Source organism: Manacus vitellinus, unplaced genomic scaffold, assembly GCF_001715985.3.
Source record: "Manacus vitellinus isolate BGI_N305 unplaced genomic scaffold, ASM171598v3 scaffold_58_pilon, whole genome shotgun sequence".
In the NCBI taxonomy this organism is placed as follows: domain Eukaryota; kingdom Metazoa; phylum Chordata; class Aves; order Passeriformes; family Pipridae; genus Manacus; species Manacus vitellinus.
The window spans coordinates 964,623-990,125 of NW_021940671.1; the positions used below are offsets into that span (position 1 = coordinate 964,623).

Below are 25,503 nucleotides of genomic sequence, written 5' to 3' on the forward strand. Positions count from 1 at the left end.
CTTCTCGAGGTGCAGTGCTCCATGGGCCCCGCAGAGGGCATGGAAGCTCCAGGAAGGAAAGGCAGGGAGCACCTCAGAGGCTAAGGAAGCATCCTCGTATTCCCCTGCTCCTTCAGGGCTACAGCTCTTTGGCTGCAACACCGTATCCGAGGATTTGGCTCTGTTACCAGACTGGGACTTGCTTTACTCACCATTTAGCCATTACCTTTACCTTTCTGGGAAAGGTGGAGGAGTTTGGATTTGGGTCCTCGTTGGGTTAGTGTCAAACAATGGCACAAACACGGTGGAGAGCAGTCTCAGCTCAGATGCACTGAATCCTAAACACTTTCCAGTCAGAGTGCAAAGTTTTTCCTTCTCAGGAAGTGAAAAGGGGCAGAAGAGGTGTGACTGTAAGTCACACAACAGGAAAGACAAGCTGTTTAAAACTTGTTGGAAGAAACTGTTTAAAGCCAGGTATTTTTAGCAGCATTTTTTACAACTGAGTACAGCTGCCTGGCTTTGCTGGTTTTGGTGGAGGGGGTTTTTATGTCTTTCCTTTATATGGCAGATACACTGGCTTTATTGTCTGCACTAGTTGCATCTCATTTATTAATAGCTGAGGTTTATACAACTGCAACATACATAGCAAGGTCTGGAAAGTTTTGAGTGAAGGATTTTAAATTATTTTGTTAATTAAAAACTTAACCTTGTCTGAGAGCAGAGGGTGGTAACACTCACAAACTGAAATGAGCCTGCCCATGAAGAGCCATCCACTCTCAATCTTCATCCACTAACAGCCACTTTCTGTTTGTAAAACCCATGCTGTTTAATTGATAAGTAATATTTTGACCATTCATAGAATCTTATATTCAAAGTGTCAAAGTACTAAAAAATAATGGTTGGAGGTTTTGAGAAGAATGAATATCCACTGCTTTTTTTTTTTCACCTTAGGGCTGCAAGCATCCAGTTCTGCTGGCTCTTAAATGCCTTAATACATTTATTTGTGAGAAAAAAACTGGTTTCATTTAGTAGTAAAAATCCTTGGTTAAAAAAGCAAATACATTTTCCCAGTTAAAAGCAGAAAAGACCACTGCTCTGGTAGTAACTACATATACAGCCTATGGCATGTGTGTGCATTCTGCAAGGACTATCTGGCTGCAACCAAAACCACAGATACAGGAGGACAATGCTGCAGTCACCAAAATGTCAGGTGACTGGGGGTGGGGTTTGCATGGAAACTCCTTATAAGACAAGCAAGGCAAACTGCTACCAACTAACCTGTGCTACTGATGCCAGGCTGTATTTTAGTCCATGGTATTGGCCCTGCTATTTCCACAAAAATGCTGATTTCTCCAGAGTAGTTGTAGAAAATTGCTGATCCTACTTCTGTGCTCTGGCTGTGCTGTTCCCAAACAAGAAAGGGGGAGTTTTACATTATCATAAACTTCAAACCTGCTTAAGAAAAAAAAAGACAAGAAGGTATTCAGCATACATTTCTAGAGATGCCTGTTTCCTTGCTGATTGCTTTGGATGGGTTGGACTTGCACATTTCCTGGTTTTCAATAATGATGGTGATGTGGTGATGTGCCTTGAACAGCCTCTGTATCACTGTCAGTTGGATGAGGATGCACAGATATCCTGTTTGCAGAAGTCCAGGATGCCTGCAAACCAGAAAGAAAATACCTAAAGATGCTATCAGCTTTAAAAGCAATAAATTCTTCAAGTACTATTCATTAAAACAGAGGTAAAATTTCCCTTTTGAATTTCAGTTCTTTAACAACTTAGACTCCCAGAAGTCTAATTTCATGTGTAACCTTCATTTACTTCAATACAGATTTTCAGATCCATAGGCAGTGCCAGTTTTGCTGACAGCTAAATGCACACTTCACACTTCAGACAGTTTTCAGTGGAAAATAATGAAAAAGCCACCTTAAGGGATGAGTTTATAAAGGTTTTGATCTTAATCCCTATAGTGTGATCTTTTTAAAAAGGAAATTATTTAACTTATTTTGAGGTTAATTCAAGAATTAAATATAAAATTTCTTATCTTTTTCCCCAAGTTTGGTATATACAAATGAACATTATATGTCCTTTTTCCTGAACTGATCCCTGGAATTGAAGGGGAAAAAATTCAGAGTGAGAGTAGAACAGTCCTATTTCAATAACCTCATATTTGCTCTACAAATGTGTTGGTTATTCTGTTTCTGCAAAGCTCCACTTTCAGTGCTTTGAGACAGGAGCTTTAAGAAGTTCTAAAGGAGCTCCAAACACAGGACTCCTTGGGAAATTATTACTAACAGGATTATGTAGAACATACTTTCCCATGCAGCCTAAACAAAAGGGCAATAGCTGTGCACAGAGGGCTGCCTGCTGCATTTCTCTCTAACTCAGAATTAAGGACTTGACTTTACCTGCAGGTGTGCAATTAAACACTGACTCTGCCAGCTGGATGAAAGAATCTCCAAGGATCTCCTGATAGCTCAGGTGACTTGCAGGAACAAGGTACTGAGTAGCATCTTTGAAAAGCAGATCACTTCCACCGAACCTCCACGACTGAAAGAGCTGGAATTCAGAATCCAATTTGCTTCCCAGAGATTCCTAAACAGAGAAGAAGTAAGTTTCACAGTTTGGATCAGAAGTAGAAGGTTAAGCTGGTGACTCTCAATTTTAGATATAGCAGAAAGAAGAGTCCACAATTATCTAGCACTGTCCTTATTGGTACAAGAAGAGGCAGTTTTGCAGTGCCTTATTTTTCAGCAAAAGTGTGGCCACTGCTGAATGGGAACCAGTGCCAAAATACCCCTTTAGAGAACCCAAATAATTATTTTCCTAACACCCTATGCACATTTTTAATTCTTTCGTACTGGATCTGAAGGCACTTTAATGTGCATAGCATAGGAAGCTTTTGATCTCGACAGGGTTTTCAGGAGTTGTACATAACAGGTGACAACAAGCCAAGCTTTTCCCTGTTCCCTGCCTTACCTGGGATTGCATCAGGAAGTCAGAGATCTTAGTGACAGTGACTGGGCGAGTCATGACAGTGCTGGGGGGGACGGGGCCCAGGTGACACCCTGGCCACTCGGTGACTGCGGCGCGGGTCCCGTCCGGGCACAGCAGCTCAAAGTCAAGGGCACTGTAACCTTTTGCCCAACCAGAGCTGTCCAGATCTAAAAAGAAAACGAAGTGAAAGCAAATCCTTTTTCAAAAGTAAAGCAGAAGACAGGGTGAATCTCATGGAAAATGTTAAAAATGGAGAGGAAGAAGCTTGGTCAGTGTGTTCCAAACAGATGCAGCGTCTGTGTGGTCATTTATTGGGAATGCACAAGGAGCAGGGTAGTGGTTGCACTGAGGAAACAGGTCAGTGAACTTAAGCTGTGCCTATCAACTAAAACCACAGTAATATCAAGGCCTATCAGGTCTCCCCTTCATCTGTGACCAGATCCCTTTCTGGAAAAAAAGCACTTTGGCCTGCATGTCCTTTGCTTCCCCAAACAAACTGCTCATTGCTGCATGAATTCCTGGGGGTTTCCAGGCCCTTACACCCCCACTTGATCTTAGAGAGATTCTTCTCTTCAAGAAGTCTCTTCTGTTACTGAAATTGCCTAAAATAGAATTTCAGTGTGCTTCATCAGGCTGAACAAAATGAGGATTCCCTTTCCCCTCGACTCTATGAAAAGCATGTTTGGGCTGTTAGAGCAGTAAACATCATTTAAGAGACTGAGGGGATTTAAGCTCCTGCAACCAAAGTCATTTTGATCAACAAAATCCAATTGCTAGACTGTTGCAAAGATCAGTGTTTCCCAGAGGAAATTAAATATTTCACAGTGTAGTAACATTGCTATTTTAGAAACTGTGAAAGGCAAAATACTTTGCAGTGGTTTTGTCTATTAAGCTGTTAGACCTGTTTATCCCATAACTGCCTGTGAAACAATACAAGAAGTTGCCATGTCACAGTGAAGCCACAGAACATCTCCCAGCACAAACACCCACAGCACTGCCCTTACCTGCCATTTTCATTCTGGAAACTCTGATTTAAAAACAATGGGTACCTGCACTTTGACTGCCTGTGGGAGAAGGGCTGGTGGGAAAATCCTCTGCTTTTTAAAGCTTTGAGCTTTCCAAAAATTAGTGCAGTCTCCAAGGATGACTATCCCCCAACACACACTGATCTTTGCACTCAGGAATTCTTCCTCTTTCCTCTCTAACAGTATCTGAGTGTTGAGCTTTACTGGAACACCCACATGCAGGAAGGTTCTTGCAGTTTTCTGGTCACAAACACCACTCTGTGGACCCAGATTAAACCTGTAAAGGCTGATCCTCACAAGTGATGGTCACTTTGTGGGAAGTGACTGATGCTAATGAACATTCTCAAAGGGAAAGAGAATATCTGCATCTCACCTTCTATGTTCTGGAGCAGGTTAGAGTGTTCCAGGAAAGCTACATCTCCAAAGCTTCTTCCACTGGGATTGCCAACTAGGCACCTAGTGCAGGACAAAACCAAGAAGTGATCAGAGACAGCCACTGCACGATGACTGACATTTGCACAGTCACCTGAAGCTAAAACAGGAGTAGCTGGAAGCATCCCTCCCATCTGTAATAACTTGGTTGTCACATGGAACAAGTTGGTGATGTCAGTGTGGATCACATATGTGTTCACATATTTGCTAAGACAATCCCTTCATCCCTTCCAGCAGCTCCCAAGCCAAAGCTGTGGCACAATGTGCACCTTTGCCCATGCCTAGGCAGGAAAGAGAATGTAATTCAACTAAATGCATTATATATTTTTTTTTCTAAGAGTGCTTTCACCTTTAAGATTCTTCTCTGCTTCTGTCTTCAACTATTTTTTTGGTATCTCCAGTCTAATTACCTCCTGTATCCTACCCTGTTTCCTCCCACATCACCTCTGCTCTCTGACCTCTGAACTGTCTTTCAATCCTTCCCCTTAATGAGTCAGTACCAATGCTCTAAGCCCTACATGTTTGGAAGCACTGCCTTGCTCTAAAAATGGTTTCATGACAATTTTAAATCACCAGTCAGCTGAACATCCCATAGCAACTGCAACCAAAACAAAATACACTCTGGCAGAAGTTTATACAGCCAGTTGCTCAACAAAAAGGAGGAAAAAAACTTTCCAAGGAAATCATCAGCAAAATAATAATCCAATTCTGGCTATTGCTCTGCAATTCTGACTCTGACCACAACCTCACCTGAGTGCTCCCATGTTGCCATAGTAATGTTCATTGTGACCTGCAGCACATCTGCTGGAGACTCGGGCCCCTTCCACCTCACTGTCCCCAATGCACACCTTGCACATGTTGCCATCTGCTCCTGGCATGCAGCCCTTCCAGAAGTAGTTCTGATAAGCTGAGGAAAGAAAACCGAGGTGAGGTTAAGGCAAGGCATTCCAAAACCTCTTCACACATGGGAAAAGACAGGAATGGATTTCCATCCTAATAGCTAGCAAGAAGAGGGCCAAATAGTCAGATATGGGAAAACTTGCTGGCTGAATCCTCATGGCCCCATCTCATTTTACTCCCAGATTTAGGGCTTCAGATTTTCGTGGTCTAGTCAACAGATAATCCAGAGCAGCCCTTACCAGAGCCAATGTCACAGTTCTGGGTATCATTCCCCAGAGCTCCCACTGTGTGTCTGGACAGCAGTAACCATCCTGCAGGACTGTACAGGTGACTGTGGCAGGACCTCCTTCCTTTGAGGTTATGGATGTTAATCTGTTTGGCACTTTTCTTAGCTAAGGCAACAGCATAAACAGGTGGCAGTGCTGCAAAACGATGACAAAAACTGGTTATACCAAGTCAATTATGTATTCCAGACAGGTACAGCCCCCTCCTCCCTCCCTCATCCTGTCACAATATCTTCAGTTGCAGTACAGGACCTGCATTCTTTGCTTAGCCACAAAGCTCTTGTCCTAACCAGAAAATTTTTTTCCAAACAAACATGCAAATACATTCTTACATAAACCCTAGAGCAGTCTCAGGAAAAGCTAAGCATTTTGCCCTCTCAAAGTTATTCTGTTACCTTCGTGCTTAACATGAATTAGTTTTCCTGTTTTCTCCATGATCTCAGCAGCTTGGGCACAATCTCCCCCTGGAGAGGAGAGACAATTATTAAGGATCTTGCCACTGCTGTCATTCCTTTTACATGGCAGCACACCAACAAAACCCTTGTGATCCTCTTCAGCCACAGAAGGGATGTAATAAATGGACCAAATGTTAGAGACAGTTAGTGGAGCAGCTGGGGAGAGTATTTGGACACATATATTAATTCCTGCTTCCATCACAAAACATCACAAACTGTGGAAATTTAACTGTATTCTTAATGGCACTTCTTTGACTCCCTCTCTCCTTGAAAAGGTCACATGAGAACTCACCATAACACTCTGCAGCTACAGGCACCAGCCCACACCTCCCTGCGATGTAGACGTGTGTCGCGTCCAGGGTCACCGCGTCCGCCTCACTGCTCTGCCAGCAGCATTCCACAAAAGAACAAAACCAGGACTGGCATCAGTTGTGTATCCAAGCAGTTGTGCTTCTCCACGGGTTAGAAATTCCCCTGCACAAACTCCCTCTCATTCCCACTTGTTCCTCTGGTGTACAAGCTGGTTCTCCTCTAGTTCAGGTCAGACCAGGACACACACACCCTGTGCACTCTTATCACACACTCCGAGCAGAGGGAGTCTCCTACCTTGATCATTTCAATGCATTTGGTCATGGAAGTTGCTTGGACACAGACCAAGGGGTCGGATTTGATGCTCAGTGCCCACTCCTCACATTTGTGAAGCTCAGCATCGCTGATGCAGCACCAGCGCACGACACTGTTCTCCAGAGAGCTCCCTGGGAGGGAGGGAAGGAGCACAGTGAGATCACGTCACCAATGCACCAATCTGTTATTTGCTAAGGGGATGTTTGGGGCTATGCACTTGTGCCTGGCAGGGAGGAATTACATGGAAGGAGAACTTTTTCTTCCCTTTCCTTAGCTACAGTCCCCTGGAAGGCTTCTCACCTTCATGGCCCAGTCCCTTAAGGAGAGCTACATAATCCAGACCAAGGACGTAGGCAATCTCCAGCTGCTCCTCGAGAAGCTGCAGGTGCTGAGTGGCATCTCGGAACAGCAGGTTCTTTCCCCCAAAGGGAGCTGAAGTGAAGAGTTCAAATCTGGCTCTTTCCTTCCCTTTTCGCCCGAAGAGGCGCTGGGACAAGAACAACACTTTTAATTGCAACCAATCTGCTCATTCTTCCAGTAACAGGCAGCCTCATCCTTCCCTCCCTTCACATCAGTGCTTTGTAACACAGCACTCAGAACAAACCCCACAGGTACTGCAGTGAGCAGATGGCTGCAGTCCTAAAAGGTTCACTTTTTTTAAGAGTTTTTTCCAATTTTAGTTATTCCAATTTATTGGGCTGTGCTCAGTGTCCCCTACCCTGGCAAGGCAATCAAGGAAGCAAAACTGAGTGAGAAACATTTGTGCAGCAAAGGGGTGCAAAGATATCTTGTACTTTATGGTTGGAAAGTAGCACATGCAAAGCAGCTCCATTCAGCCTGATGGCACTGGGAGAGAAGAAAGCACTGAGGAGTGTAGCAGGACCTCTGCTGCACAGCTAAGGTGTGTTAATAAGTGCACTGACAAAGGCACATGAAGTTTCTCAACAAAGGAAAGATTGTGTCTAAGTGCTCTCTACCAGGGTCTGCATGACAGCACAGCCCAGCCCACTGGGGTGAATTATTCACTGTCTACTGAACTAATTTAAGGGCTGAGTGGCTTCATAAATTCTTTAAGCATCCATTTCAGGTTCAGCTTCAAATAGATTCCAGGATGCCAAGATATCAGATACCACTCAGAAGTTGAGAAGAAAAAAGAGGAAGAAAGGTGAGCCCTGACAGAACCTGCACATCTCCCTCAGCTACACAGAAATTCACTTAAGTTCCAGGGCAGGATGAACATCATCAGCCATTTTGCAGTTTGGGTGTTATGGCATCTTCCCCTTCTTTACTTATCTATTGCCAGCCTCCTACAGAAGAACACTTCAGAGAAAAGTAAAACCTTGCAGAAGCCAGTGCAGGATCCTTCCCCAGAACAAACAATTTTTAGGGCTTTATTCACACTAACTACAAATTTCTCAAGAAAAAAAAGGCAAACTGGGAGATAATCACCACACTAATATGGAAGAAAAACCTGTGTCTGGAGATCTACAGCTTATAACATGCACTCACTTGGATCATGCTGAGGAATTTGTTGGTGATCCTGAGGAAGTTGTTGCGGGTGACGATGCCCCGGCCAGGCCCCTTGCCCAGGTTACAGGCGCTGTACTCGCTCAGCTCAGCTGTGCTCCCATCAGGACACAGCAGCTCATATTCCTGTTCTTCTGACTCTGAAACAAGCAGACACTCAGGAACCTGCCAAGTGAGCCATGACTGGGCAGCAGGCACAGAGAGGGAATGTAAGGCATATTTCAGGGGAGGTTGCTCAAAGGTGATGCAGGCAGCACAGGGTACCAAGAGCACCTGGGAAAATGGTCTTTGATTTGTTCTTCTCTTAACAAAGAGAGGGATCTCAGCCAGAGGTGCCTCAAAATACCCTTTAAGCTGTACCCCTGTTTTAACTATGTTTGTTTAAGAATACCTGCCTGCTAACACTACTGCTAACACCTTCCAAAACATCAGTAAAGAGATCGACTGAGTTTAAAAGTACAAAGCAGGTATACAGAACTTCACACCCCAGCAGCTCAATACACTGAATTTAAAAAGTTATAACTCAGGCAAAGCAAATACTGACAGCTGTCAGAGACTTCAGTCTAAAGAAATCACCTGTATAAAAACATCTTTATGCTTCCATTTTAAGAATCTCCTGTGAGCAATTATTGCTCACTTACCCTTTCCTCTTCTGTTTCCTTGTATGGACAGCCAAGAAAAACTATTGAGCTGCTCACATGGATTGAATTTTCGCTGGAAACAACATAAATATTGGCATAATCCCCAAATTCCTCTGCAGGAAAGAGCACATCCATAGATTAAAAGCAGTCTGAGTTTTTAGGATTACCTGTGGCACTCAGAATTCTTAGATGATCTAAAAAGGCAACATCTGCCACTCCCTCCTTCAAGCACCTGCAGGAAGACAAATGCCATCCTGTTAACATGTCACTTGGCTTTCCTCCCTCACAAGTTCTCTTTGTCCCAAAGGTGAATTTAGTGTCCCAGAGCTCACCTGAAGGCTCCCTCAGAGTCATAGAAGGGTTCATTGCTGCTTGTCTCACAGAAGTGGTTCTTGTCTCTGACGTAGGATTTTTGTCCTTGGCAGAGAGCACACAGTCGAGGAGCAGCAACACCAACCCCAGGGATGCAGCTTGCATTGAAATACTCACTGATTGCTGCAGGGGTAGGGGGAGAACCAAAGCAAAATAAAAAGAAAGAAAGGAGTCAAATGGGGAAAAAAATAAAAAGAAGGAAAAGGGGCCACACATACCATGGACATAACTAAGACCATGGTGGTTTTAGAAATAAATAAGTTCTTCAAATGCAGCTTTAACTTTCTGTAGACTCCAAATCTGAAACATTTGCTGTAAACAGAGTGATCAAATTTTGCTTGTATAAAACCATCTTTGTGCTGGTTAGACATTGCAAAGATTTGCTCCCTGCATATAGAACACGAAGATTTCCTGTTCTGGTAACAACTCTGCTGCTTTGAGATCACTGGAAAAGTTCTGAAGAGAGCTAAGAGCCAGTAGCAAAAACACTCCAAGAGGATCTAGTATCCACAAATCCCTTGAATTTCCACACAGCCCAGTTCATCCCACATCTACTGGCACTTCACTTACTCTTGCTGAGGGCAGAGCCCCGTGGCTCCTATCACCCACCTTGGCTCAGAGGTTGTGCCTCATCCCAGGAAAGGTCATTTCTTGCAAGGAGGAAGCCAAATGGAAGATTCCAGCCCGCTGTCCACCTGGCTCCATTGTGGCAGCTGCGCACACCCTGCAGCCTCTGGATAGCCAGAGTTCCTCGTTTGGCAACGGCCACAGCAAACACACAATTTCCTGCAGTAGCACAAAACATGTAACAGAAAGAAAAAATACATCCCAATTCTGCAGCTTCCATCTGTGTACAGGAGTTGAATAACTTCTGTGAACATGGCCAAGGGAAAATCTGCACTAGGTAGATTAAATGTAGGTGCTGATGCCAGAAACTTAACCACACACTGGGTACATGGCACCTTGTCAAACAAGTGATGCAAGTGATGTGCAAGCAAGAACGTAAAAATCTGGTGGAAAAAGCTCACAAGCCCATCCAGCTCCATCATACAATGCAACTGCTTCTCAAGAATTTTGAACATTTGCATCACACTCTTTAGGTATTGTAATGAAAGAACTCCTACATCTTATCCTCAGAACATATTCACCATTTCATGGTGTGTCAGCCAAAACAAAGTTCATCTCTGTTCTCATACCTTCTCCTTATTAATCTCTTCCTACATCCATCTGCAAATCTGGCTTCCTTCTCAGATTCATGTCCCATAGTATTTTGTACTGTGTGCTTGATTTGGGCTCAGACTTATTTATTCTTGCCTTATAAATCATTCATTGCAGACTGTTCAGGACTGACAGGAGAGAATAGGAATCTTACCATGCTAAGATTCTCCCCCTTATATTCTCACCTTTTAGGGTGAGAAGGAGAATTAATTCATGAGAGAAGATAATCTCTTAAAGAACTGATAGCAAACATTCAGTTATGCTGATAAAGAGCATGGTGTAAGAATTGACACAGATGGAGTAAAATCCTTCTTATTCCCTACAAGATCCAGACTCCAGCCCAGCAGTGCTGTGGGCAGGGGTAGGTACAGTCAGTCTGTCCCAGTGGCAGTGCCACAGGCAGAAAGGCTGCTGGGCACAAAGCACCACTGGGATTTTATTCATCATTACTAAGTATTTTAGAAAATGTTGTTTACCACCTCCATACTCCTATAAAGTTAATAAAAAAACATAGATTTTTTTTTTCAAGAAATTCTAGAGTAATTTCTTAGCCAAATCAGAAGTACAGCTTATTCTTTTGCTTTACCAGCCTACCTTGATCGTAGATCTCCTTTGCCACCACTGCCAAACCATAAAGTTTTACAGCAGAGTAAACATCTCCAGCATCCAAGGAAACAGCATCTGCTTTATTTGCCTTAAAAACAATAGCAAAACTCTCAAAACAACTGTGTTTACTAGAAAACAAACAGAAGCTTCAAGACCACCTTTTTTTGCTTGAGAAGCAGTAATCAGTGATTTTTACAAGCATTTGTTTTTAATTGAACTCCTGCTACAAAACATGGTGAAATGTTAGCAATGAATGCTGAGTTACCTTCAAAAAATACCAGTTCTTTTCCTCTAACATTCTTTCTCCCTTCTTCTCTGGGTCTTCCATTCCAAAAACACAATTCTGATGTGAAGAAAAAGGGAACTCCTATTTCCCTCTACTGCTCCCCTAGACCCCAAATCCTTCTCAGAGTTCTCCTGGGTATAATCTTTCCATAACCCAGGAAGTTGAACTGAATTTTATTTAAAATAGCTGCAAGACTGAATGAAAACACAAAATAAATTATACTCTGAACCAACAAGAAAGTTTTCTTTGTTTTGTTTCCCAGGTCAGATTTGGACTCCACTTTTTGAAGGCAACCAGGACTGAATGTAAATGCTAATGAAATTATTCTACAGCAAATGCTTATCTTCCTTTTCCATTAATGGTTTTTGTCAAAGCATTTAGCATTATGAAAATTCCATTTCAGAACTGCTCAATTACAAGAGCTTACACTTACAAAAGGTCTGATGTGTAATTTTATTCAAAATGAAATTTTTTATATGAAAAAGACTTTGCTCTTTACTTCAGAAAAGACTGACTAGGGGGCTAAAAATAGTATGGAAGAAAGGGAAGATAAAATATTAATTACAGTCCGAGTAGGACCAGAACACACAAACAAGGGAAATGCTCTGAGCAAGTTCTACTTTAATAGTTTGGGTTTATCCATTTATTTCCAAGTAGTCTTCTATATTTCTTGGAGATTGCAAGGGCATTAGCTGGGATGAAAAAGTATGTCTAGTAGAATGCTCATGGGATTTAACTCTTGCCTCTCAAGCAACCATGCACTTTGCATACATGCAGTTCTATCTTTGCTGTATCATTTTATTCTCCCATAGATTCTGTTTGCCAGTTACTCTTTTAAAAGAGGATCTGGCCTCCAAATCAGCTTTAAAAAAATCTCTGTGAACTCACCCTGATTTTATCAATGCAGTCATAGGTATTGTGGGCTCTGATGCAGGAAATCCTGGCAAAGGAAGTGGCAGTGGCGAGGGGCAGCACGGCCGTGAGCGCCTTGGCCAGCTCGGCACACTTCCTCTGCTCCAGGTCAGACAGGGTGCACCAGCGGAACTTCTTCCCTGCAGCATCAAAAAAGAAGTCAAGACTTGCAGGATTTCACAAAAAACCCCCTCAGTTTAAGACCTTGCAGTTACTGCAGCTCGAGAGAATCTTAAGCCATGTAATGCAAACCAGGACTGACTGCCCAGCAAACACCACAACATCTCTGCATTGTCATTTCCAGATGTTTCAGCATTTCACTCTCTGGTGAAATATTACACAAAAATATTGCCTGGAATAAGTAATGTTTATAATTAAAATATGAAAGTTTTTATTTCTTCCAGCATAGCATCAGACATTAGTATTCCACTTGTTTTGATGTTAATTGAGTACAATTCCAAGGACAATCCGTCGTGGATTTAGAGGGGAGCAGCTTGAAGTTCACTGACTCATTTTGACAGCGTTAATGAGTACCCAGATCCCAACTCTTCAAAGGAAACAAACCTCCCCTGAATCACTAAGGATACACTGAGTGTATCAAGCAGCTTCAAAACTAACAGGGTCACCATCTGCCAATGATCAAACAGCAAAAATACAGGCAAATGGAAACCACAGGCACAGCTCAGGCTGCAACTTCTTTGCACAGAAGAAAACAAACCCAAAGCATATATTAGTTTGGAGGTCACCTTTCTCTCTCCCTCTCTGCATCAGCCTTACCTGAAGAGAGTGAAGAGAAGATGATCAGGACGATTAAAATCACTGTCTTCATGGTTACAGCAGCTCAGCAAGGATCTTCTCTCTACCCTGACTCTCTGCCTTCTCATACCAGGAATTCCACAGTGCTGACCAAAGCTTCTGGAAGATAACAAAGGGGTTTTAGGCATCAACAAGGATAAACCAAGATTTAAGAAAACAAACAAACTGTCAGGGGATGGTATAACCTTGTATGCAAGGGAGAAAGGGACAGTGTCCTTGTCCTATCCGCAGATGGAAAAAATCTGTACATTTTCTGCTTTGTTTTGATCAGACACAGGAAGAGATGTAATCCTCTGCTTAAGAAACAAATTGTGCTTCTGCTTTTTCAAAATGCTTCTGGGAGATGGGTAGGACTTGAACCTATCTTACAACAGAGATACCTAAAGCTAAGTGAATTGTCCAAACTACTGACCACATCTCTCTACAGAACACTGAAGGGTCCTTCTTACCTTATTTTTTTCACCTTGATAATGGTTTATCTACTGAGTAACTTTTACCAAAAAGTAATCCTATGCCTTCCCACAAAATCAGAACAGAGCTGTGACACTGTCGACTGTCTTGATTCTCTTCATTCCATTCCAGCACAGCAATGTCATCCAGACTGCCTTATTTCCCTGTTTTCTGGAGTATTATTACCTCTTAATTACTTTACATCATTAATTCTATGGCAGAGGGAAAATACACACACATACATATACATATATCCTATATATAAAATATATATTTTTATATAATATACAGTATATATTCTATTCTATTATAGACAGGTAAACTGATCTGATGATGCATAAATTATTGCTAATATGGCTTCATCCTTCCTGTTCAGGAGAGAATTAACTATTCCAAGAGTCCTGGAAGAAGAAAGCCTTTCTCCTAACTTTCTTTTCCTTCTTCAGATTTCCTTAGTACCTTGCCTGCTTCACCTATTTTTGCAGATGCTTTTCCCAGATTTCTTTTGCTGCCTTATGTCCCCTTCCCTCATGATACCCAGTCACCATTCACCACTTGCTTCTTTCACATTCAGATTGCTGATCTCTGAGTTTCACAGGTTGCCTCTCTAGATCTGCAACATTTTTTGGGGTGTTACTGATCTGATCACAGAAGTTACACAGAATCACAGGATGATTTGGGTTGGAAGGGACTTTAAAGCTCATCTCATTCTACCCCCTTCCCTGGGCAGGGACACCTTCCACTAGACCAGGTTGCTCCAAGCCCCATCCAACTTCAGGCTTTTCTCACTCCTTCCTGCACCCCCTGAACAAAAGTTCTGAAGCTCCAAGACCTCCACTCTCTCATTTTCTAAAAGAACAGCTGTGGTATGAAAAAGAGAGCAGGAGAACAGCCCCCTTTTGACTTGGTTCACCTGCACAGCCTAACACAGCTCAGTACCTGAGGGGAGTGTGTTTTATCCCTCAGTGAGTGCAGGCTTTATAGTCTTACCAGATGTTAAAAATCCCCTACAAGTGTAAGAACAAAACACATGATAAAAGCAATTTTAAAATAGTTAAATGTCCACATATTTACTTTTAATTCCAAGGAGAAAGATTAGATTAGGATAGGTCATTAATCAGTTCAGTCTATGACAATTATTATACACTATAAACAAGTGTGTTACATTTAACCTCTGAATCACTTCTGAGTCAATTCTGGGGAAACTTGCCTGTCAGGCCCACCAGCTGTTAGACAACAAAGCTTATGGCTCTTGCAAGGCTTGTACCAAAGCACCCAACACTGTCAAACCCCACCTTCTTTGAAGTTTTACTTCCTGACAATCCTACAATTATGTACAGGATAGGTACATCCCAACAATTCAGTCAGTTAATAGTATGACTGTTACATGAGGGCTGTATCTGGATTTCTGCTTAAATGTTACATATTTAATAATGAAAGGCTTTCCTGTACATGTCTAAGATATTTATACAGATACTACTCCTGCCTGTGGTGATGTGAAAAATGTAGAATGATATGAAGGTGTTGTAGACTTCATTCAGGCCTATTAGGAAAACAAATAAACATCAATCACAAATTTAAATTAATCAGGACTGCCTGAGGATCATGTCCTAAAGCTCTGAAACACAGTGGAAGGACTCTGGAATTCTTTTCCTGCTGATTCACCCTGTGAAACTGCCACTGTCAAAGAAAGGTAATTAGCTACTTCCCAGTAATGTAGCATCTATGCATCTCTCTAGGTATGCATCTAAGAGGGTGGAAAAGCAAATAATCTCTCTAAAATTCACTCTGTGCTGCTAGGATCCAGGCAAGGGACACCAGAGTAGGAACAGGTGTTACTGCACTACCCTGCCAGACATCTCACTTGGAGGAACAGCACTGTGTCTGTCCCACGCCGAGTGTCCTCTCCCTAAAATTCCTGCCCTGACATCCCTGGTGCTCCCACACCTGTGGACAAGAACTCACCTGCCCCTCCACAGCAGCGCTGAGCAGCAGCTGAACCCTTCCTACCCCATCCACAGCTCCCCAACAGCAGCTCCCTCTTCAATCTGATCCACACTCCACAAACCCTCAGGGACCACCACGCTGTCCCCACACTAATCCCCCGGGAAATGTCCCCACACCACGTTCCCTCAGGGCCGGCCCTGTTCCCCACATCGCCTCAGCGACGGCCTCTTCCCCCGCCCCCGAGAACGGCCCTCACCCCATACCAAACCCCCCTTTGGCGAACAGCGTCGCACCCGTGCCCCCATTCCGCGTTTCCCCTGAGGAATGACCCCATCTCTACACGCCGTATTCCCTCGGGGAATTAAGAATCCTCACGCACACAGCCCGTCCCCGGATCGCCCCCTCCCCTCACAGCGCCGGCCCCGCCCCCGGCCCCGCCCCGCCCCTCGCGCATTCCCGCCTCCCGCCGGGCCGCGCAGAGGCGGTGCGGGAAGATGCGGCGCGGAGAGGTAACGGGCACGCAGGGGGCCGGGCGGGGTTGTCCTATTGTCACCGTCATGTCACTGTCCGGGGCCGACAGCCCGTCTGACAAGCCGGCACCCCGGGGCGGGGGGCCGTGAGGAGCAACTGGGGCCGCTGACTCCGGCCTCTCCCCGGGCCAGGGGGCCGCAGCCGCCCCCTCCTCTCCCTCCTCTCCCTCCTCTCCCTCCTCTCCCTCCTCTCCCGCTGACGTTTCCCTACCGCGGTGAACGCCGCTGTCTCTGCTGCCTCGGCCCCGTCCTTGGCATGTGCGAGGAGCCTTGTACTCATGCCCCAAGCTGGAAGGGAAGATAAGGGGTTTACGTATTTTAAGAAAGAGAAGCGCGTGGCTTTTGATAGTTTTAACTCGGTTTCACAGTCTGTAGGTGTGTAAGTGTTTAGTAGGAATGGGTTGATGGGGGGCAGCTGCAGCCCCCCGGGTTATGCAAGCCCGGGGCAGGATGGCTCTGAGAAGGACCTGGCCGGGGACCGACAGTCCTTTGCAGGAGATATCCTCTTACAGGTTGTGCTTTTTATAACAACTAAACTGATTAAAGAATAGCGTTTCTAGGCCAGAGTTCTGTGTTCTTAGAACACACAGTCACTTTACTCCACCTTCTGTCTCAGAACCTGGAGCAAACACCTCGTGCACAGAGCGCTGTCACCTCCGGCTCGGTGCCGACAGCAGAGGGTTGTCTCTTGTCCAGAGACTGAAGTCACCGAGGGGCTGAATTACCACGGAATTCCCTGGTAGTTCCCGCTCCAACAGCCTCCAGTCGGGTGGCAGAGGCAGGAGGTCAACACTCCCCCCCTACTTGTACCCACCAAGGTCAGGCTGTCAGGAGCAGGGAAGGTGAGACTGTTTAGTCTTGTCATCTTTACCTGTTTGTAGACAGATTTCAGAGTAAATTGATTTTCCCATGTTGGGCGCCAGAAACAATTTGGGTAAGAGCTTAGGGTCTGCAGGGAGTGTCCTTGCTCAGTGCTGATCTGGCTGAGGAAGTGGCATGTCCCGGAATGCCCTGCCCTGCCCTGCCCTGCCCCGGCAGCAGGAACAGCTCCTGCGGCTCCTCTGAAGCCAGGACAGCTCATCTGTTCTGGCTGTGCACTTTTTATAGGCTGTCATGTATGAAGGCTTATAAATGCCTTGAATACTAATGCCTTAGGCTGTAGCTAGGTTTTAATATTTTTTCCTCCATTACTTTTTAGGGTTTGAAAACTTTTCTGGTAAATTTAAGTCTAATGCTAACTGGATTACTTCAGGTTTTGACTGCCTTTGAAGTAGCCTACAGGCTTCCACCTTGCTGATGAGCAAGTGCTCCTTTTACCCCAGTGTTTTAATATGTTGTAAAACAGGCCTTGTAATAGCACAGATTGGTGTAGGTCTGGTGTGTGACCCAGCAGTGTCAGCTGACCTTGTTGTTCATGACAAATAACAGTGTGTTGCTCTGTAAAACATACAGGTTCTGCAGCTGTGGGGACTCTCTTTCTGCCTTGCCAAGGAAGTATTATCCTGGGAGATGATGCAGCAGTGTGGCATGTTTAGCACCTGCTAACAGGAATCTGGGTTTTGGGGAGAGTCTGTCCTGTCATATTTGGGTTACCATGAAGGTAGAGTGAGCTGTTCTACCCCACTGCCCCAGGGATAGGTGAAAACTGGAGCTCTTTGTCCTTGGCTAATGGTAAAACACTGCTGGCAGGTGTCTGTAGTATCATGTGATTTCTAGACAAGAAAACTGCTATTTGTAGAATCTTCATCAAAATAAAGGTATCATGTCTATATGTAACTCAGTAGATACCTGAAGTTAATTGTTTAAATTCTTTATAATCACTTCCTGGGATTGAATGGCCCCAAATGATGCAACAGCTTGTAAGCTAATGAAGCAACTCTGTCCTCGGTGTAGATCTGATCAGGAGCAGATGAAAGGCCAGAGGGCCAAATGAAGACATCCCAGCTGTGCCATTGCATCTCAGCAATGAGTGGGTTGCCCAAAGACCTGCCAGGCCTGGTTCCTCCTGAGGGCTTGAGCCTGTTGGTGTGGGAACACTGCCCCTCTCCTCCCTGTGATCCTGCCTGACAGGATGGGCTCTGGCCAGGCCACAGTCAGTTACTTGTTTAAACGTGCTTATTTACGGGCTTTGAACAGTTCTCATACAACTGGATGGCTCCTTTTCAGATGTATTAGACACATGAAATGAAATATATAATATTAAACATATGAAAGTCCTGGTTTAACCTTTTCCCTATGGTGGGCAGTTCCAAGTGTATATTCTGTGTTTTCAGAGGGGCAGAACCACTCTCACTGCAGTTCACCAGCAGACAGAGTGGTAAGACAAATTCTAAAGAAGAGCTGCTATACCTGGCAGCCTTTTTACTTTTCTAGCTAGACCAGTTGGTCTAACAAATGCCATTACTTCTTCATAAAATCTGTAGCTTTTCCAAGTATTCCTTCCCCCCCACCAGAATGATGAGGAAAAAGGTACATGAACCAAATCGTGTCTCTTTAGATAGTTGCTGTTGTAGGAGGTTTCTAAATGACACACCTGAGTAGCACCCTGGTGGAGATGGAATAATCCCAAGTGCTAAACAATCATTATAAAATTTACCATTCCATTTGCAAGCAGTTTGTTTTGATCAGCATGGCTGAATTCAGCTCTGCCCTTTATAAACATTACCTTGGGATGCAAGTGCGTGTTATGTCAGAAGCTTCTTACTGTAAGATTGTCACTGCACTGAACTGCTGACATCTGCATTATTAAACATCTGTACTTAAGCAACTCTTCTTGTTTGTTGTGTTTGCAGTTTGGTGTGGAGCTGTAACCTCCTGCTCCAGAAGAACCTGTGTGTCAGAGCTGGGGTCCTCTGGAAGCAGCCACCTTCCAGGACATTTTTCAGTGGTAAGTGATGGCTTGTGTCTACCAGTGCTTTTAAATTCAGGATTAATCCAGGTTGAGCAAATTATGGTCTCATATTGGGGAATATGAATTTCTTGAAATAAAAGCAGAAGTAGGAGTGCAGCATCAGAGAACAACTCATGGCATTTCCACAGATACAAGCTTGCAAATTATGTTTTACTCCCCTGGTGTTATGTTTTCCAGATAGTAAAAGAAGTGTATTTACTTATTTCATAAGTACAAAAGCCAGGGGAATAATGATAGACATGGGGTGACACTGAGAAGGGCAACATCAAACTCTTCTATATAATGCATAATAGAAAGCAACATACTCATATTTAGAATATTCAGCTGCTTTACCTGCTTTGTAGTGCAGCTCCTATCAGCTGTTCACCTTGAAAAAACTGAGAAATTCTGACTTCATCAGATTAACAGGCCTGTAAGAAAGAAAAGGTATAAATATCCTTTTATATTTCAATCTGTACTTGTAATTTTAATAAATCAGGAAATCAAAGTAGGTTTACATGAAATGCTTAAGCCTTGGTTAAAATGGCACTTGCATTCGGAGATCCTCTGCCTGGGTAATGCTGGAATATCAGATATTATTTGTTTTTAAGAAATATTTGTTTGTGAACTTACAGCATTTGCATTGTCATATATTAGTATCACAACTAGAGCCTTCAATTTTTGTTTCCTTGCCAGTTGAGCTGTTGATCCCATTTTCTATATCCATTTTTTGGGGTTAACTCACCTGTCCAAATCCTTTGTCTGGCGTGTCATATATGGATATTTCATTATTGAAAAAGATGCTTACACAGGTGAATAGAAATAGCAGCTCTTGGTTGTCTAGAAATCCAAGATAGTCATTGCAGAAAAAAAACTAGGAAGCTAAGACACATCATGCAAAGTTGTTGATCACATGGAAGAAAAGGTCATTTTAGCCTAAGTTAGCTTTGAGTTTTGAACAAATCAACTTTTTAGCCAGTCATTTTCTAATTCATTGAGTTTTCAGATTCTGATTTGGATGTAAATCTAGATGACTTGCACATGATGTCATTAGAAAGAAAAGATAACTCTTTAGTTTTCTCTCTACCCCTTGTAACAGCCTCCTCCAAGTGTTTGTGTCCTTTCCTAGAAGGAATTCTTAATTAGGTCAGAGTAATGAAGCAGCATTTCTATCCCTGCCTCTGACTGCAGAAACCAGAGCACATCTGCCTTCTGCACTTTGCTTTTTCATCCTGCTTTTTTTAATGTTTCTGAGGGAATGTGTCTTTTTCACCTGTTCCAGAGCAAGAAATGGTTCTTTTCTTTTCGTTCTCATTGCTGACTATACTCAGTGTTTAAAGAGAATTCTGAAACGGATTAACTTTATCTGTAAAGGATTCAGATTTAGGGTAGTATCTAAAAATGTTATTAGCACATTAACAGTCTTGCACCTTTTTCCTCTTGTCCTGGGCTTGTTTCTAGTGGTTTATGCACCAAGACATGAGTTTTCCACACACTTTTGTGCTGCTTCCCAGGGAGCTGCAGATCATTAGAGAGCCTGATGTTCAGCTGCCAGTGAGCAGTGAGACAGATGAGCAGTGCCAGCTGCCTGAACGGGGATTTGTTTTCAGAATCAGTAACTAGTAGTTTTGTCTTAGAATTTGTCAACTTGTGTGAATTTCATTAGTGCCTGAAAGGTGTGGAATTTTATTTTGTTGGGGCAAAAACAATGGCGTGTTGGATGCCTTTGCAACGATTGTGTGTTGGAGACTGGTCACAGAAGTGCTGCTTCATTAATGCTGGAGATGAGGAAAAGTCAGCTCTTCCTTTAAAGAGATAAAATTGTGTTTGCCGTGGCTTGTGGCACACAAATGGTTTGGTCTCCAGCACAGGCAGAGGAACGTTCACATTGGTGCAGTCAAGAGGCTCTTGGAGCAGAAACTTCCCTGGATTCAAACCAGCAAGAGCTGTTCCAGCTGAGGGGGTTTGGTTTGGGAATTTGCTAAGCTCTGCTGAAATAGCTGAGCAGCTTTGCTAACAGAACCAAGGATGTGGTGGAAGGGAGTTAAAGGCTTTAGGGCTCAAGAGTGTCGTTGGACTGTGTACAGACATTTCTGTTGAAATAGTGATGCAAAGTTGAAAGGTTGTAGAGTCTGTAAACTCAAATAAGTCTGTATTTATAAACAGTTAGCTGTTCTAAATGATCCCTCTCCTTTATTGGGCATTGTTCCTTAGGAAAGAATAATTTTTAGAACCTTAACTCTAATTGTAGTTGTTGTTGCCTTGTTTGTTTACTGAGTTTCATTTTTAGGTATTCTTTTTCTAAGTAAGAACAAAGCTGGTTTTGTATTATGATGTATTTTAGGACACATAATTTAAGCAATGTTTTAAATCACAAATGTAGGAAACAAACTATCCAAAAATATTACATTGGTAAAACAAAATGTGAACAATTACTTCTGTTGGGCATCTTTTTGCAGCATCATGGCTGAATGCTTCTAATCAAGGCTACTACTTGGAACTAAAGCTTCCCAGTCTGCAAAACAATTGTGCTTTGTCCCTGTGCATGCCTAGAAATAGAAGTGGTGTTTAGTGAATTCTTTTTGTTGCTAATGCATCCTCTCATAGTCAAACCCTAAGCCTGACTTAGCCTAACCCTAAGCCTAAGCAAGATTTAGGGTTTGATTCTGGCTCACCCTGTTAATGATTGTTGTGGAAATGACACCAGTCAGGAATTAGTTCCTCTGGGCCTTTTCTGTCAGGTAATGACTTGTACTCATTGCTGAGAAGTTGGACTGACTGTAATACAGATTGGAACAGCACATTCTAATACTGATTTAGCCCTGAACAGATTGGTATTCTCTGAAGATTGTGGAAGGGAAATATTCCCCTGGCTGTGCCTGCCCTGTGCTTGGGCTGTGGCTCAGTGACTGCAAGACCGGTGTGATGCAGGAAGAGCTTGGGAGTTACTCTGTAAAAAATAGACATAATACTACATGTCTTCTTTATATTTTTTCATGTAGTGATCTGTGTTACAGCAGGAATGTGACTGTTTTCCTGCTTACCAGGAAAAGTGACACCTTACTAAAGCAGGTCATAATTTCCTTCCCTCTTCCAGTTAGCTGGAATTCTGGGGATCCCCTGACTGGAATGACAGCTTTAATGACTCAGAAGCACCAAGTACTTCACATTAGTACAGATTGTAACCCCAGCAACTGATTATTCTGCATAATACCAACATTCTCACCGTTGGAAAGTGTGATAGTGCTGTCAGACACTTGTTTTATATATTTCTCCATGGACACTCATTTTATATATTTCTCCATGGGGCTTCCAGGGAGTGCATTTTATATATTCTGGGGAGAAGAATGCTGTAAGCATGTGGGGTGGGGGGTGAGGTTAAAACCACAGATGACCAGTTAGTATTGGTCAGCTGAGTTTCAGTAACTTGGTGAGCTGCAGTAACTCAGAAACATCTGTACATCCCTTCTGTGTCACAGAGGTATTTTCTGATCCCATTTTCATCACCTGAGCTCACACCCCTCACTGCACAGAAGTGCTTTCTCTTTACTGTGTAGCTGTTCTCTTTCCTGAAGTCTGTGTTGGTGTTACAGACAGGAAGAAGCTCCACACTGCTCCGGTGGGACAAGTCTTCCGCCTGCGCCCCTTCCATGTCCTGGTAGCTACAGGTGGAGGATATGCAGGATACAGAAAATATGAGGATTACAAGTTGGAACAGCTGGAGAAGAGGGGCATAGAGGTGCCTGTGAAGCTTGCAAGCGAATGGGAGGTAAGAAACTTGGGGCAGTTTTATTTCTGCCACGTTTGATGCAAAGCTCCTTGGCTTCCATTCCAACAAGGGAATCTTGAGTTCGTCCTCTCCTGCCAATGCCTCAGGGAACTAAAGTTTCTGTCACTTAAAGAACTCATTTTGGCTGAAGTGAGGAACATTAGGAACATTAGGAACATGAGGAACTGCCAGTGACTCCTCCATCTTTTAGTACGGCTGACACCATATATACTTTACAAGGAGATGGAATTAATACCTGGTTAATAAAAATCTACCTGTTTCCACTATGAATATACAGCAAGACCTCTTTTCATAGGTAACACTTGGGTCTGTAGTGCCTCCTGCTGATCCTGAGGGATTTTTGCCTTTTCCTTCTGGATTCCAAGGAGTTTAGAAATTATTGTGGAATTGCAGTGTGTGTGTCAGATTCCCAGGTCAAATACCCATTGCAGCATTGAAGTAAGAAATACTTCATGACTTCCTACAACTGCTGTATCACCTCTGAAATATTAAATATAATTTACAACTCTGTGTTAAGAGTTGTATATGTGGGGTTTTTTTCCACAAGTTTAAAGTGTTTAAAATATATATGATGTCCTTCCAAACAGCCAGGTGAGTGCCTGCTTCAGTGCCATTTCTGAAGGCAAGGAGTTAAAAATTCTAGGATTGTAAGGAGATGCTTCAGTGTGACCTTTAGCATCCCATTTCTTTGCATTCCTGAGCACACTGCCTGTGTGAGTGATTTGGCCACATGCCTGTGGGGGACTGGGCTGGAACCTCTAAATTCATTTTCACTAGAGACCCAAATCAGATATGACCCAGACAGTCCAGATGCCAACAGCTTAGGCTGTGGTAGCTCCTGAGAAATCTGTAAGTCTCTCCTCTGTATATTCTTTTCCTGATGAAGCTTGTTTCAAACAGGTTCTGATTAAAAAAGAACTGGTAAGTATCCAAGGAGTATTCATGTAACAAGGCAATATCAATTCAATTTTGATACTCAAAAACAAATATTCTTTTGTTATTGTTCATACTTTCAGGTATGAAATTGGTTATTTCTCTTATTAAATTTGCTTTTTTTCATTACTGATATGCTGGTTTCTTATTGTTTGGTGAAGCTGTGAGTACTGCTTTTGATGAACCAGCTCTAAAGGATGTGGTTTTTACAGTGGGGAATCACACAAAGAGTTCTAAACTGATAGGCAGAGCCCCAAATGCAGCAGATCCCAGTAGGAGATGCTAACAAGATGTCCCAGTCCTTCCTGATGTGCTTAAGTTCTGTTGAATGCTTCTGTGGGAGGGAAAGGAAGCTCGACAGTTATGAGGAAAAAGAGAAACTGTTCAGACATTGTAGGAAATATTCCAAACAATGGAGGATTCAAGAAAAATAAGAGCTGCATTGTTCCTTTTTATTGAAAAGTGGAGTGTCTTTTTTGCTGACCTATCAATTTCCATTATTCTGGTTTTTTGCATCACTGGAAGCACACTTAGGAATGTGGCAGAGGGGTGTTGCCTTGTTCTTAGGACAGAATAAGCCTTTGCATAGGCAACAAGAGACCAAGTGTGATTGAATGGGCTGTGAAAGAGTAATACAGAACAAGAAACTGCTGCAGGTGCCCTCCCTGCTGAGGGTGCTGCTCTGAAGTTCTGATTCCACTGAACCAATCTGGTGTTCCTGTGGCAATAAGGACCATCTCCCACCTGCCAGCTCTGTGTGTGAGGCAGGTCCCCTGCTTCTGAGCAGAAGACAGAGATGAAATGGGTAATCCTCACCCTGTTGTGCAGGCAGGGAAGCTCTTCCTGCTGCAGAGATATATGTTGAGATTCTCACAGAGCTGTGGATGGGTTTGGATTGAATTAGAGTGAGTTACACTTCTGGATAGCTTTGTTTTGCTTGAGATGTATAAAAGAATGGGGGGGAAAAATGAATCTGGTTCAAGTCAAGTGTCCCTTAAGTTTCTCCACAGGGAAAGACAGAACTATTGCTTCTTCAGCACGGACCTTTTGTTCCTGTAATTTTCTTAGAGACATTATGTTGCTAATAGCTTGAGCTGATTAAGGCCTTAGTGTCTCCTACTGGGAATACCAGTGGAGATCAGCTTTCATTTAATTAGATGAGGTAGAGCAGAGGGCTTGGAGGGAGACAGGTAGATGTTTATCAGATGGACTGAAGCTTATTGTTCCAAATCCGTGCTGTCACAGAACGTTTCCTGGCTGGGATCTGCATGCTTGGCATGTCGTTCATATGCTAACTAGAGGCATTTTGCCTCTCCTCACCTCAGCGTGGGGCAGTTTCGATAAGGGATCAAAGAATCACTCTGGGAAACCTTGGCAATAGGATGAGTTTGGTGGAACAGAGTGACCAGATGAACAAGAGTGTTTCTTTAGAGAGGAACTTCTTGTAGGTGTCCTTTGCTTCCATAGTTTTTCTGTTTCATGTAAGCAAAAAGCAGCATTTGTTGGAGTGACATGTGCCAGGAAAAGCCCAGTGCTCCTGTAGGGAAGGGAGCTGCTGTGACAGTGCATAATACAGATGAGGGATTAAATGACAGTTCTGTCCTGTTCCAACTGCAATTTATTGTCATGGGCCAGTTTTGGAAAACAGCTTAATACAGCAGGGAAGTGCTTGAGGACAGGTTTAGGATCTTGATTCTCTCAGGGATAAAAACAACAGTTTTTCCTACTGATGTCAGAAAGTGCTTGTATTTATGTAAGAGGATACTGGAGCTCTTGGCAATACAATACAGAAAGTGCTTTTTTTGGCCCAGGGGAGACATTTAGTATTATGGTAAGAGGTGTGTATCAAGTTCAGGAAAGAGCTAATAATGGAAGAGTATCTGATT

At 43.2% G+C, this 25,503-nt stretch overlaps 2 protein-coding genes across 4 annotated transcripts in view; one reads left to right on the forward strand and one right to left on the reverse strand.

Annotated features, from left to right (window-relative positions):
* Positions 1 to 676: 676 nt before the first annotated feature.
* On the reverse strand, positions 677 to 16,317 carry LOC103759403 (melanotransferrin). 3 transcript variants are annotated; one of them, XR_001921859.1, is made up of 19 exons: positions 15,493 to 15,671; positions 13,039 to 13,176; positions 12,238 to 12,401; positions 11,052 to 11,151; positions 9,849 to 10,025; positions 9,200 to 9,362; positions 9,035 to 9,099; positions 8,209 to 8,366; positions 7,000 to 7,186; positions 6,682 to 6,830; positions 6,368 to 6,458; positions 6,016 to 6,084; positions 5,576 to 5,758; positions 5,187 to 5,343; positions 4,378 to 4,460; positions 2,962 to 3,146; positions 2,391 to 2,577; positions 1,472 to 1,640; positions 677 to 1,381 (listed from the first exon to the last, which is right to left on the reverse strand). XR_001921859.1 is itself a non-coding variant. In XM_018081892.1 (18 exons), the coding sequence occupies exons 2-18, from the start codon at positions 13,088 to 13,090 to the stop codon at positions 1,591 to 1,593; spliced, it is 2,220 nt and encodes a 739-aa protein (XP_017937381.1). In that variant the 5' UTR covers positions 13,091 to 13,176; positions 16,216 to 16,317; the 3' UTR covers positions 677 to 1,590. The 3 variants fall into 3 exon arrangements, 2 of the variants coding, with proteins under 2 accessions (XP_017937381.1, XP_008924039.2); XM_018081892.1 differs by lacking the exon at positions 15,493 to 15,671 and adding an exon at positions 16,216 to 16,317 and having other exon boundaries at positions 677 to 1,640; XM_008925791.2 differs by having other exon boundaries at positions 677 to 1,640.
* Positions 16,318 to 22,564: 6,247 nt separating this feature from the next.
* The window catches only part of PISD (phosphatidylserine decarboxylase), an 18,087-nt gene continuing 15,148 nt past the window's right edge, over positions 22,565 to 25,503 (forward strand). The window contains exon 1 of the mRNA XM_018081941.2: positions 22,565 to 22,663. The gene's annotated coding sequence lies outside the window, so the exon portion shown is untranslated. The remainder of the gene's footprint in view (positions 22,664 to 25,503) is intronic.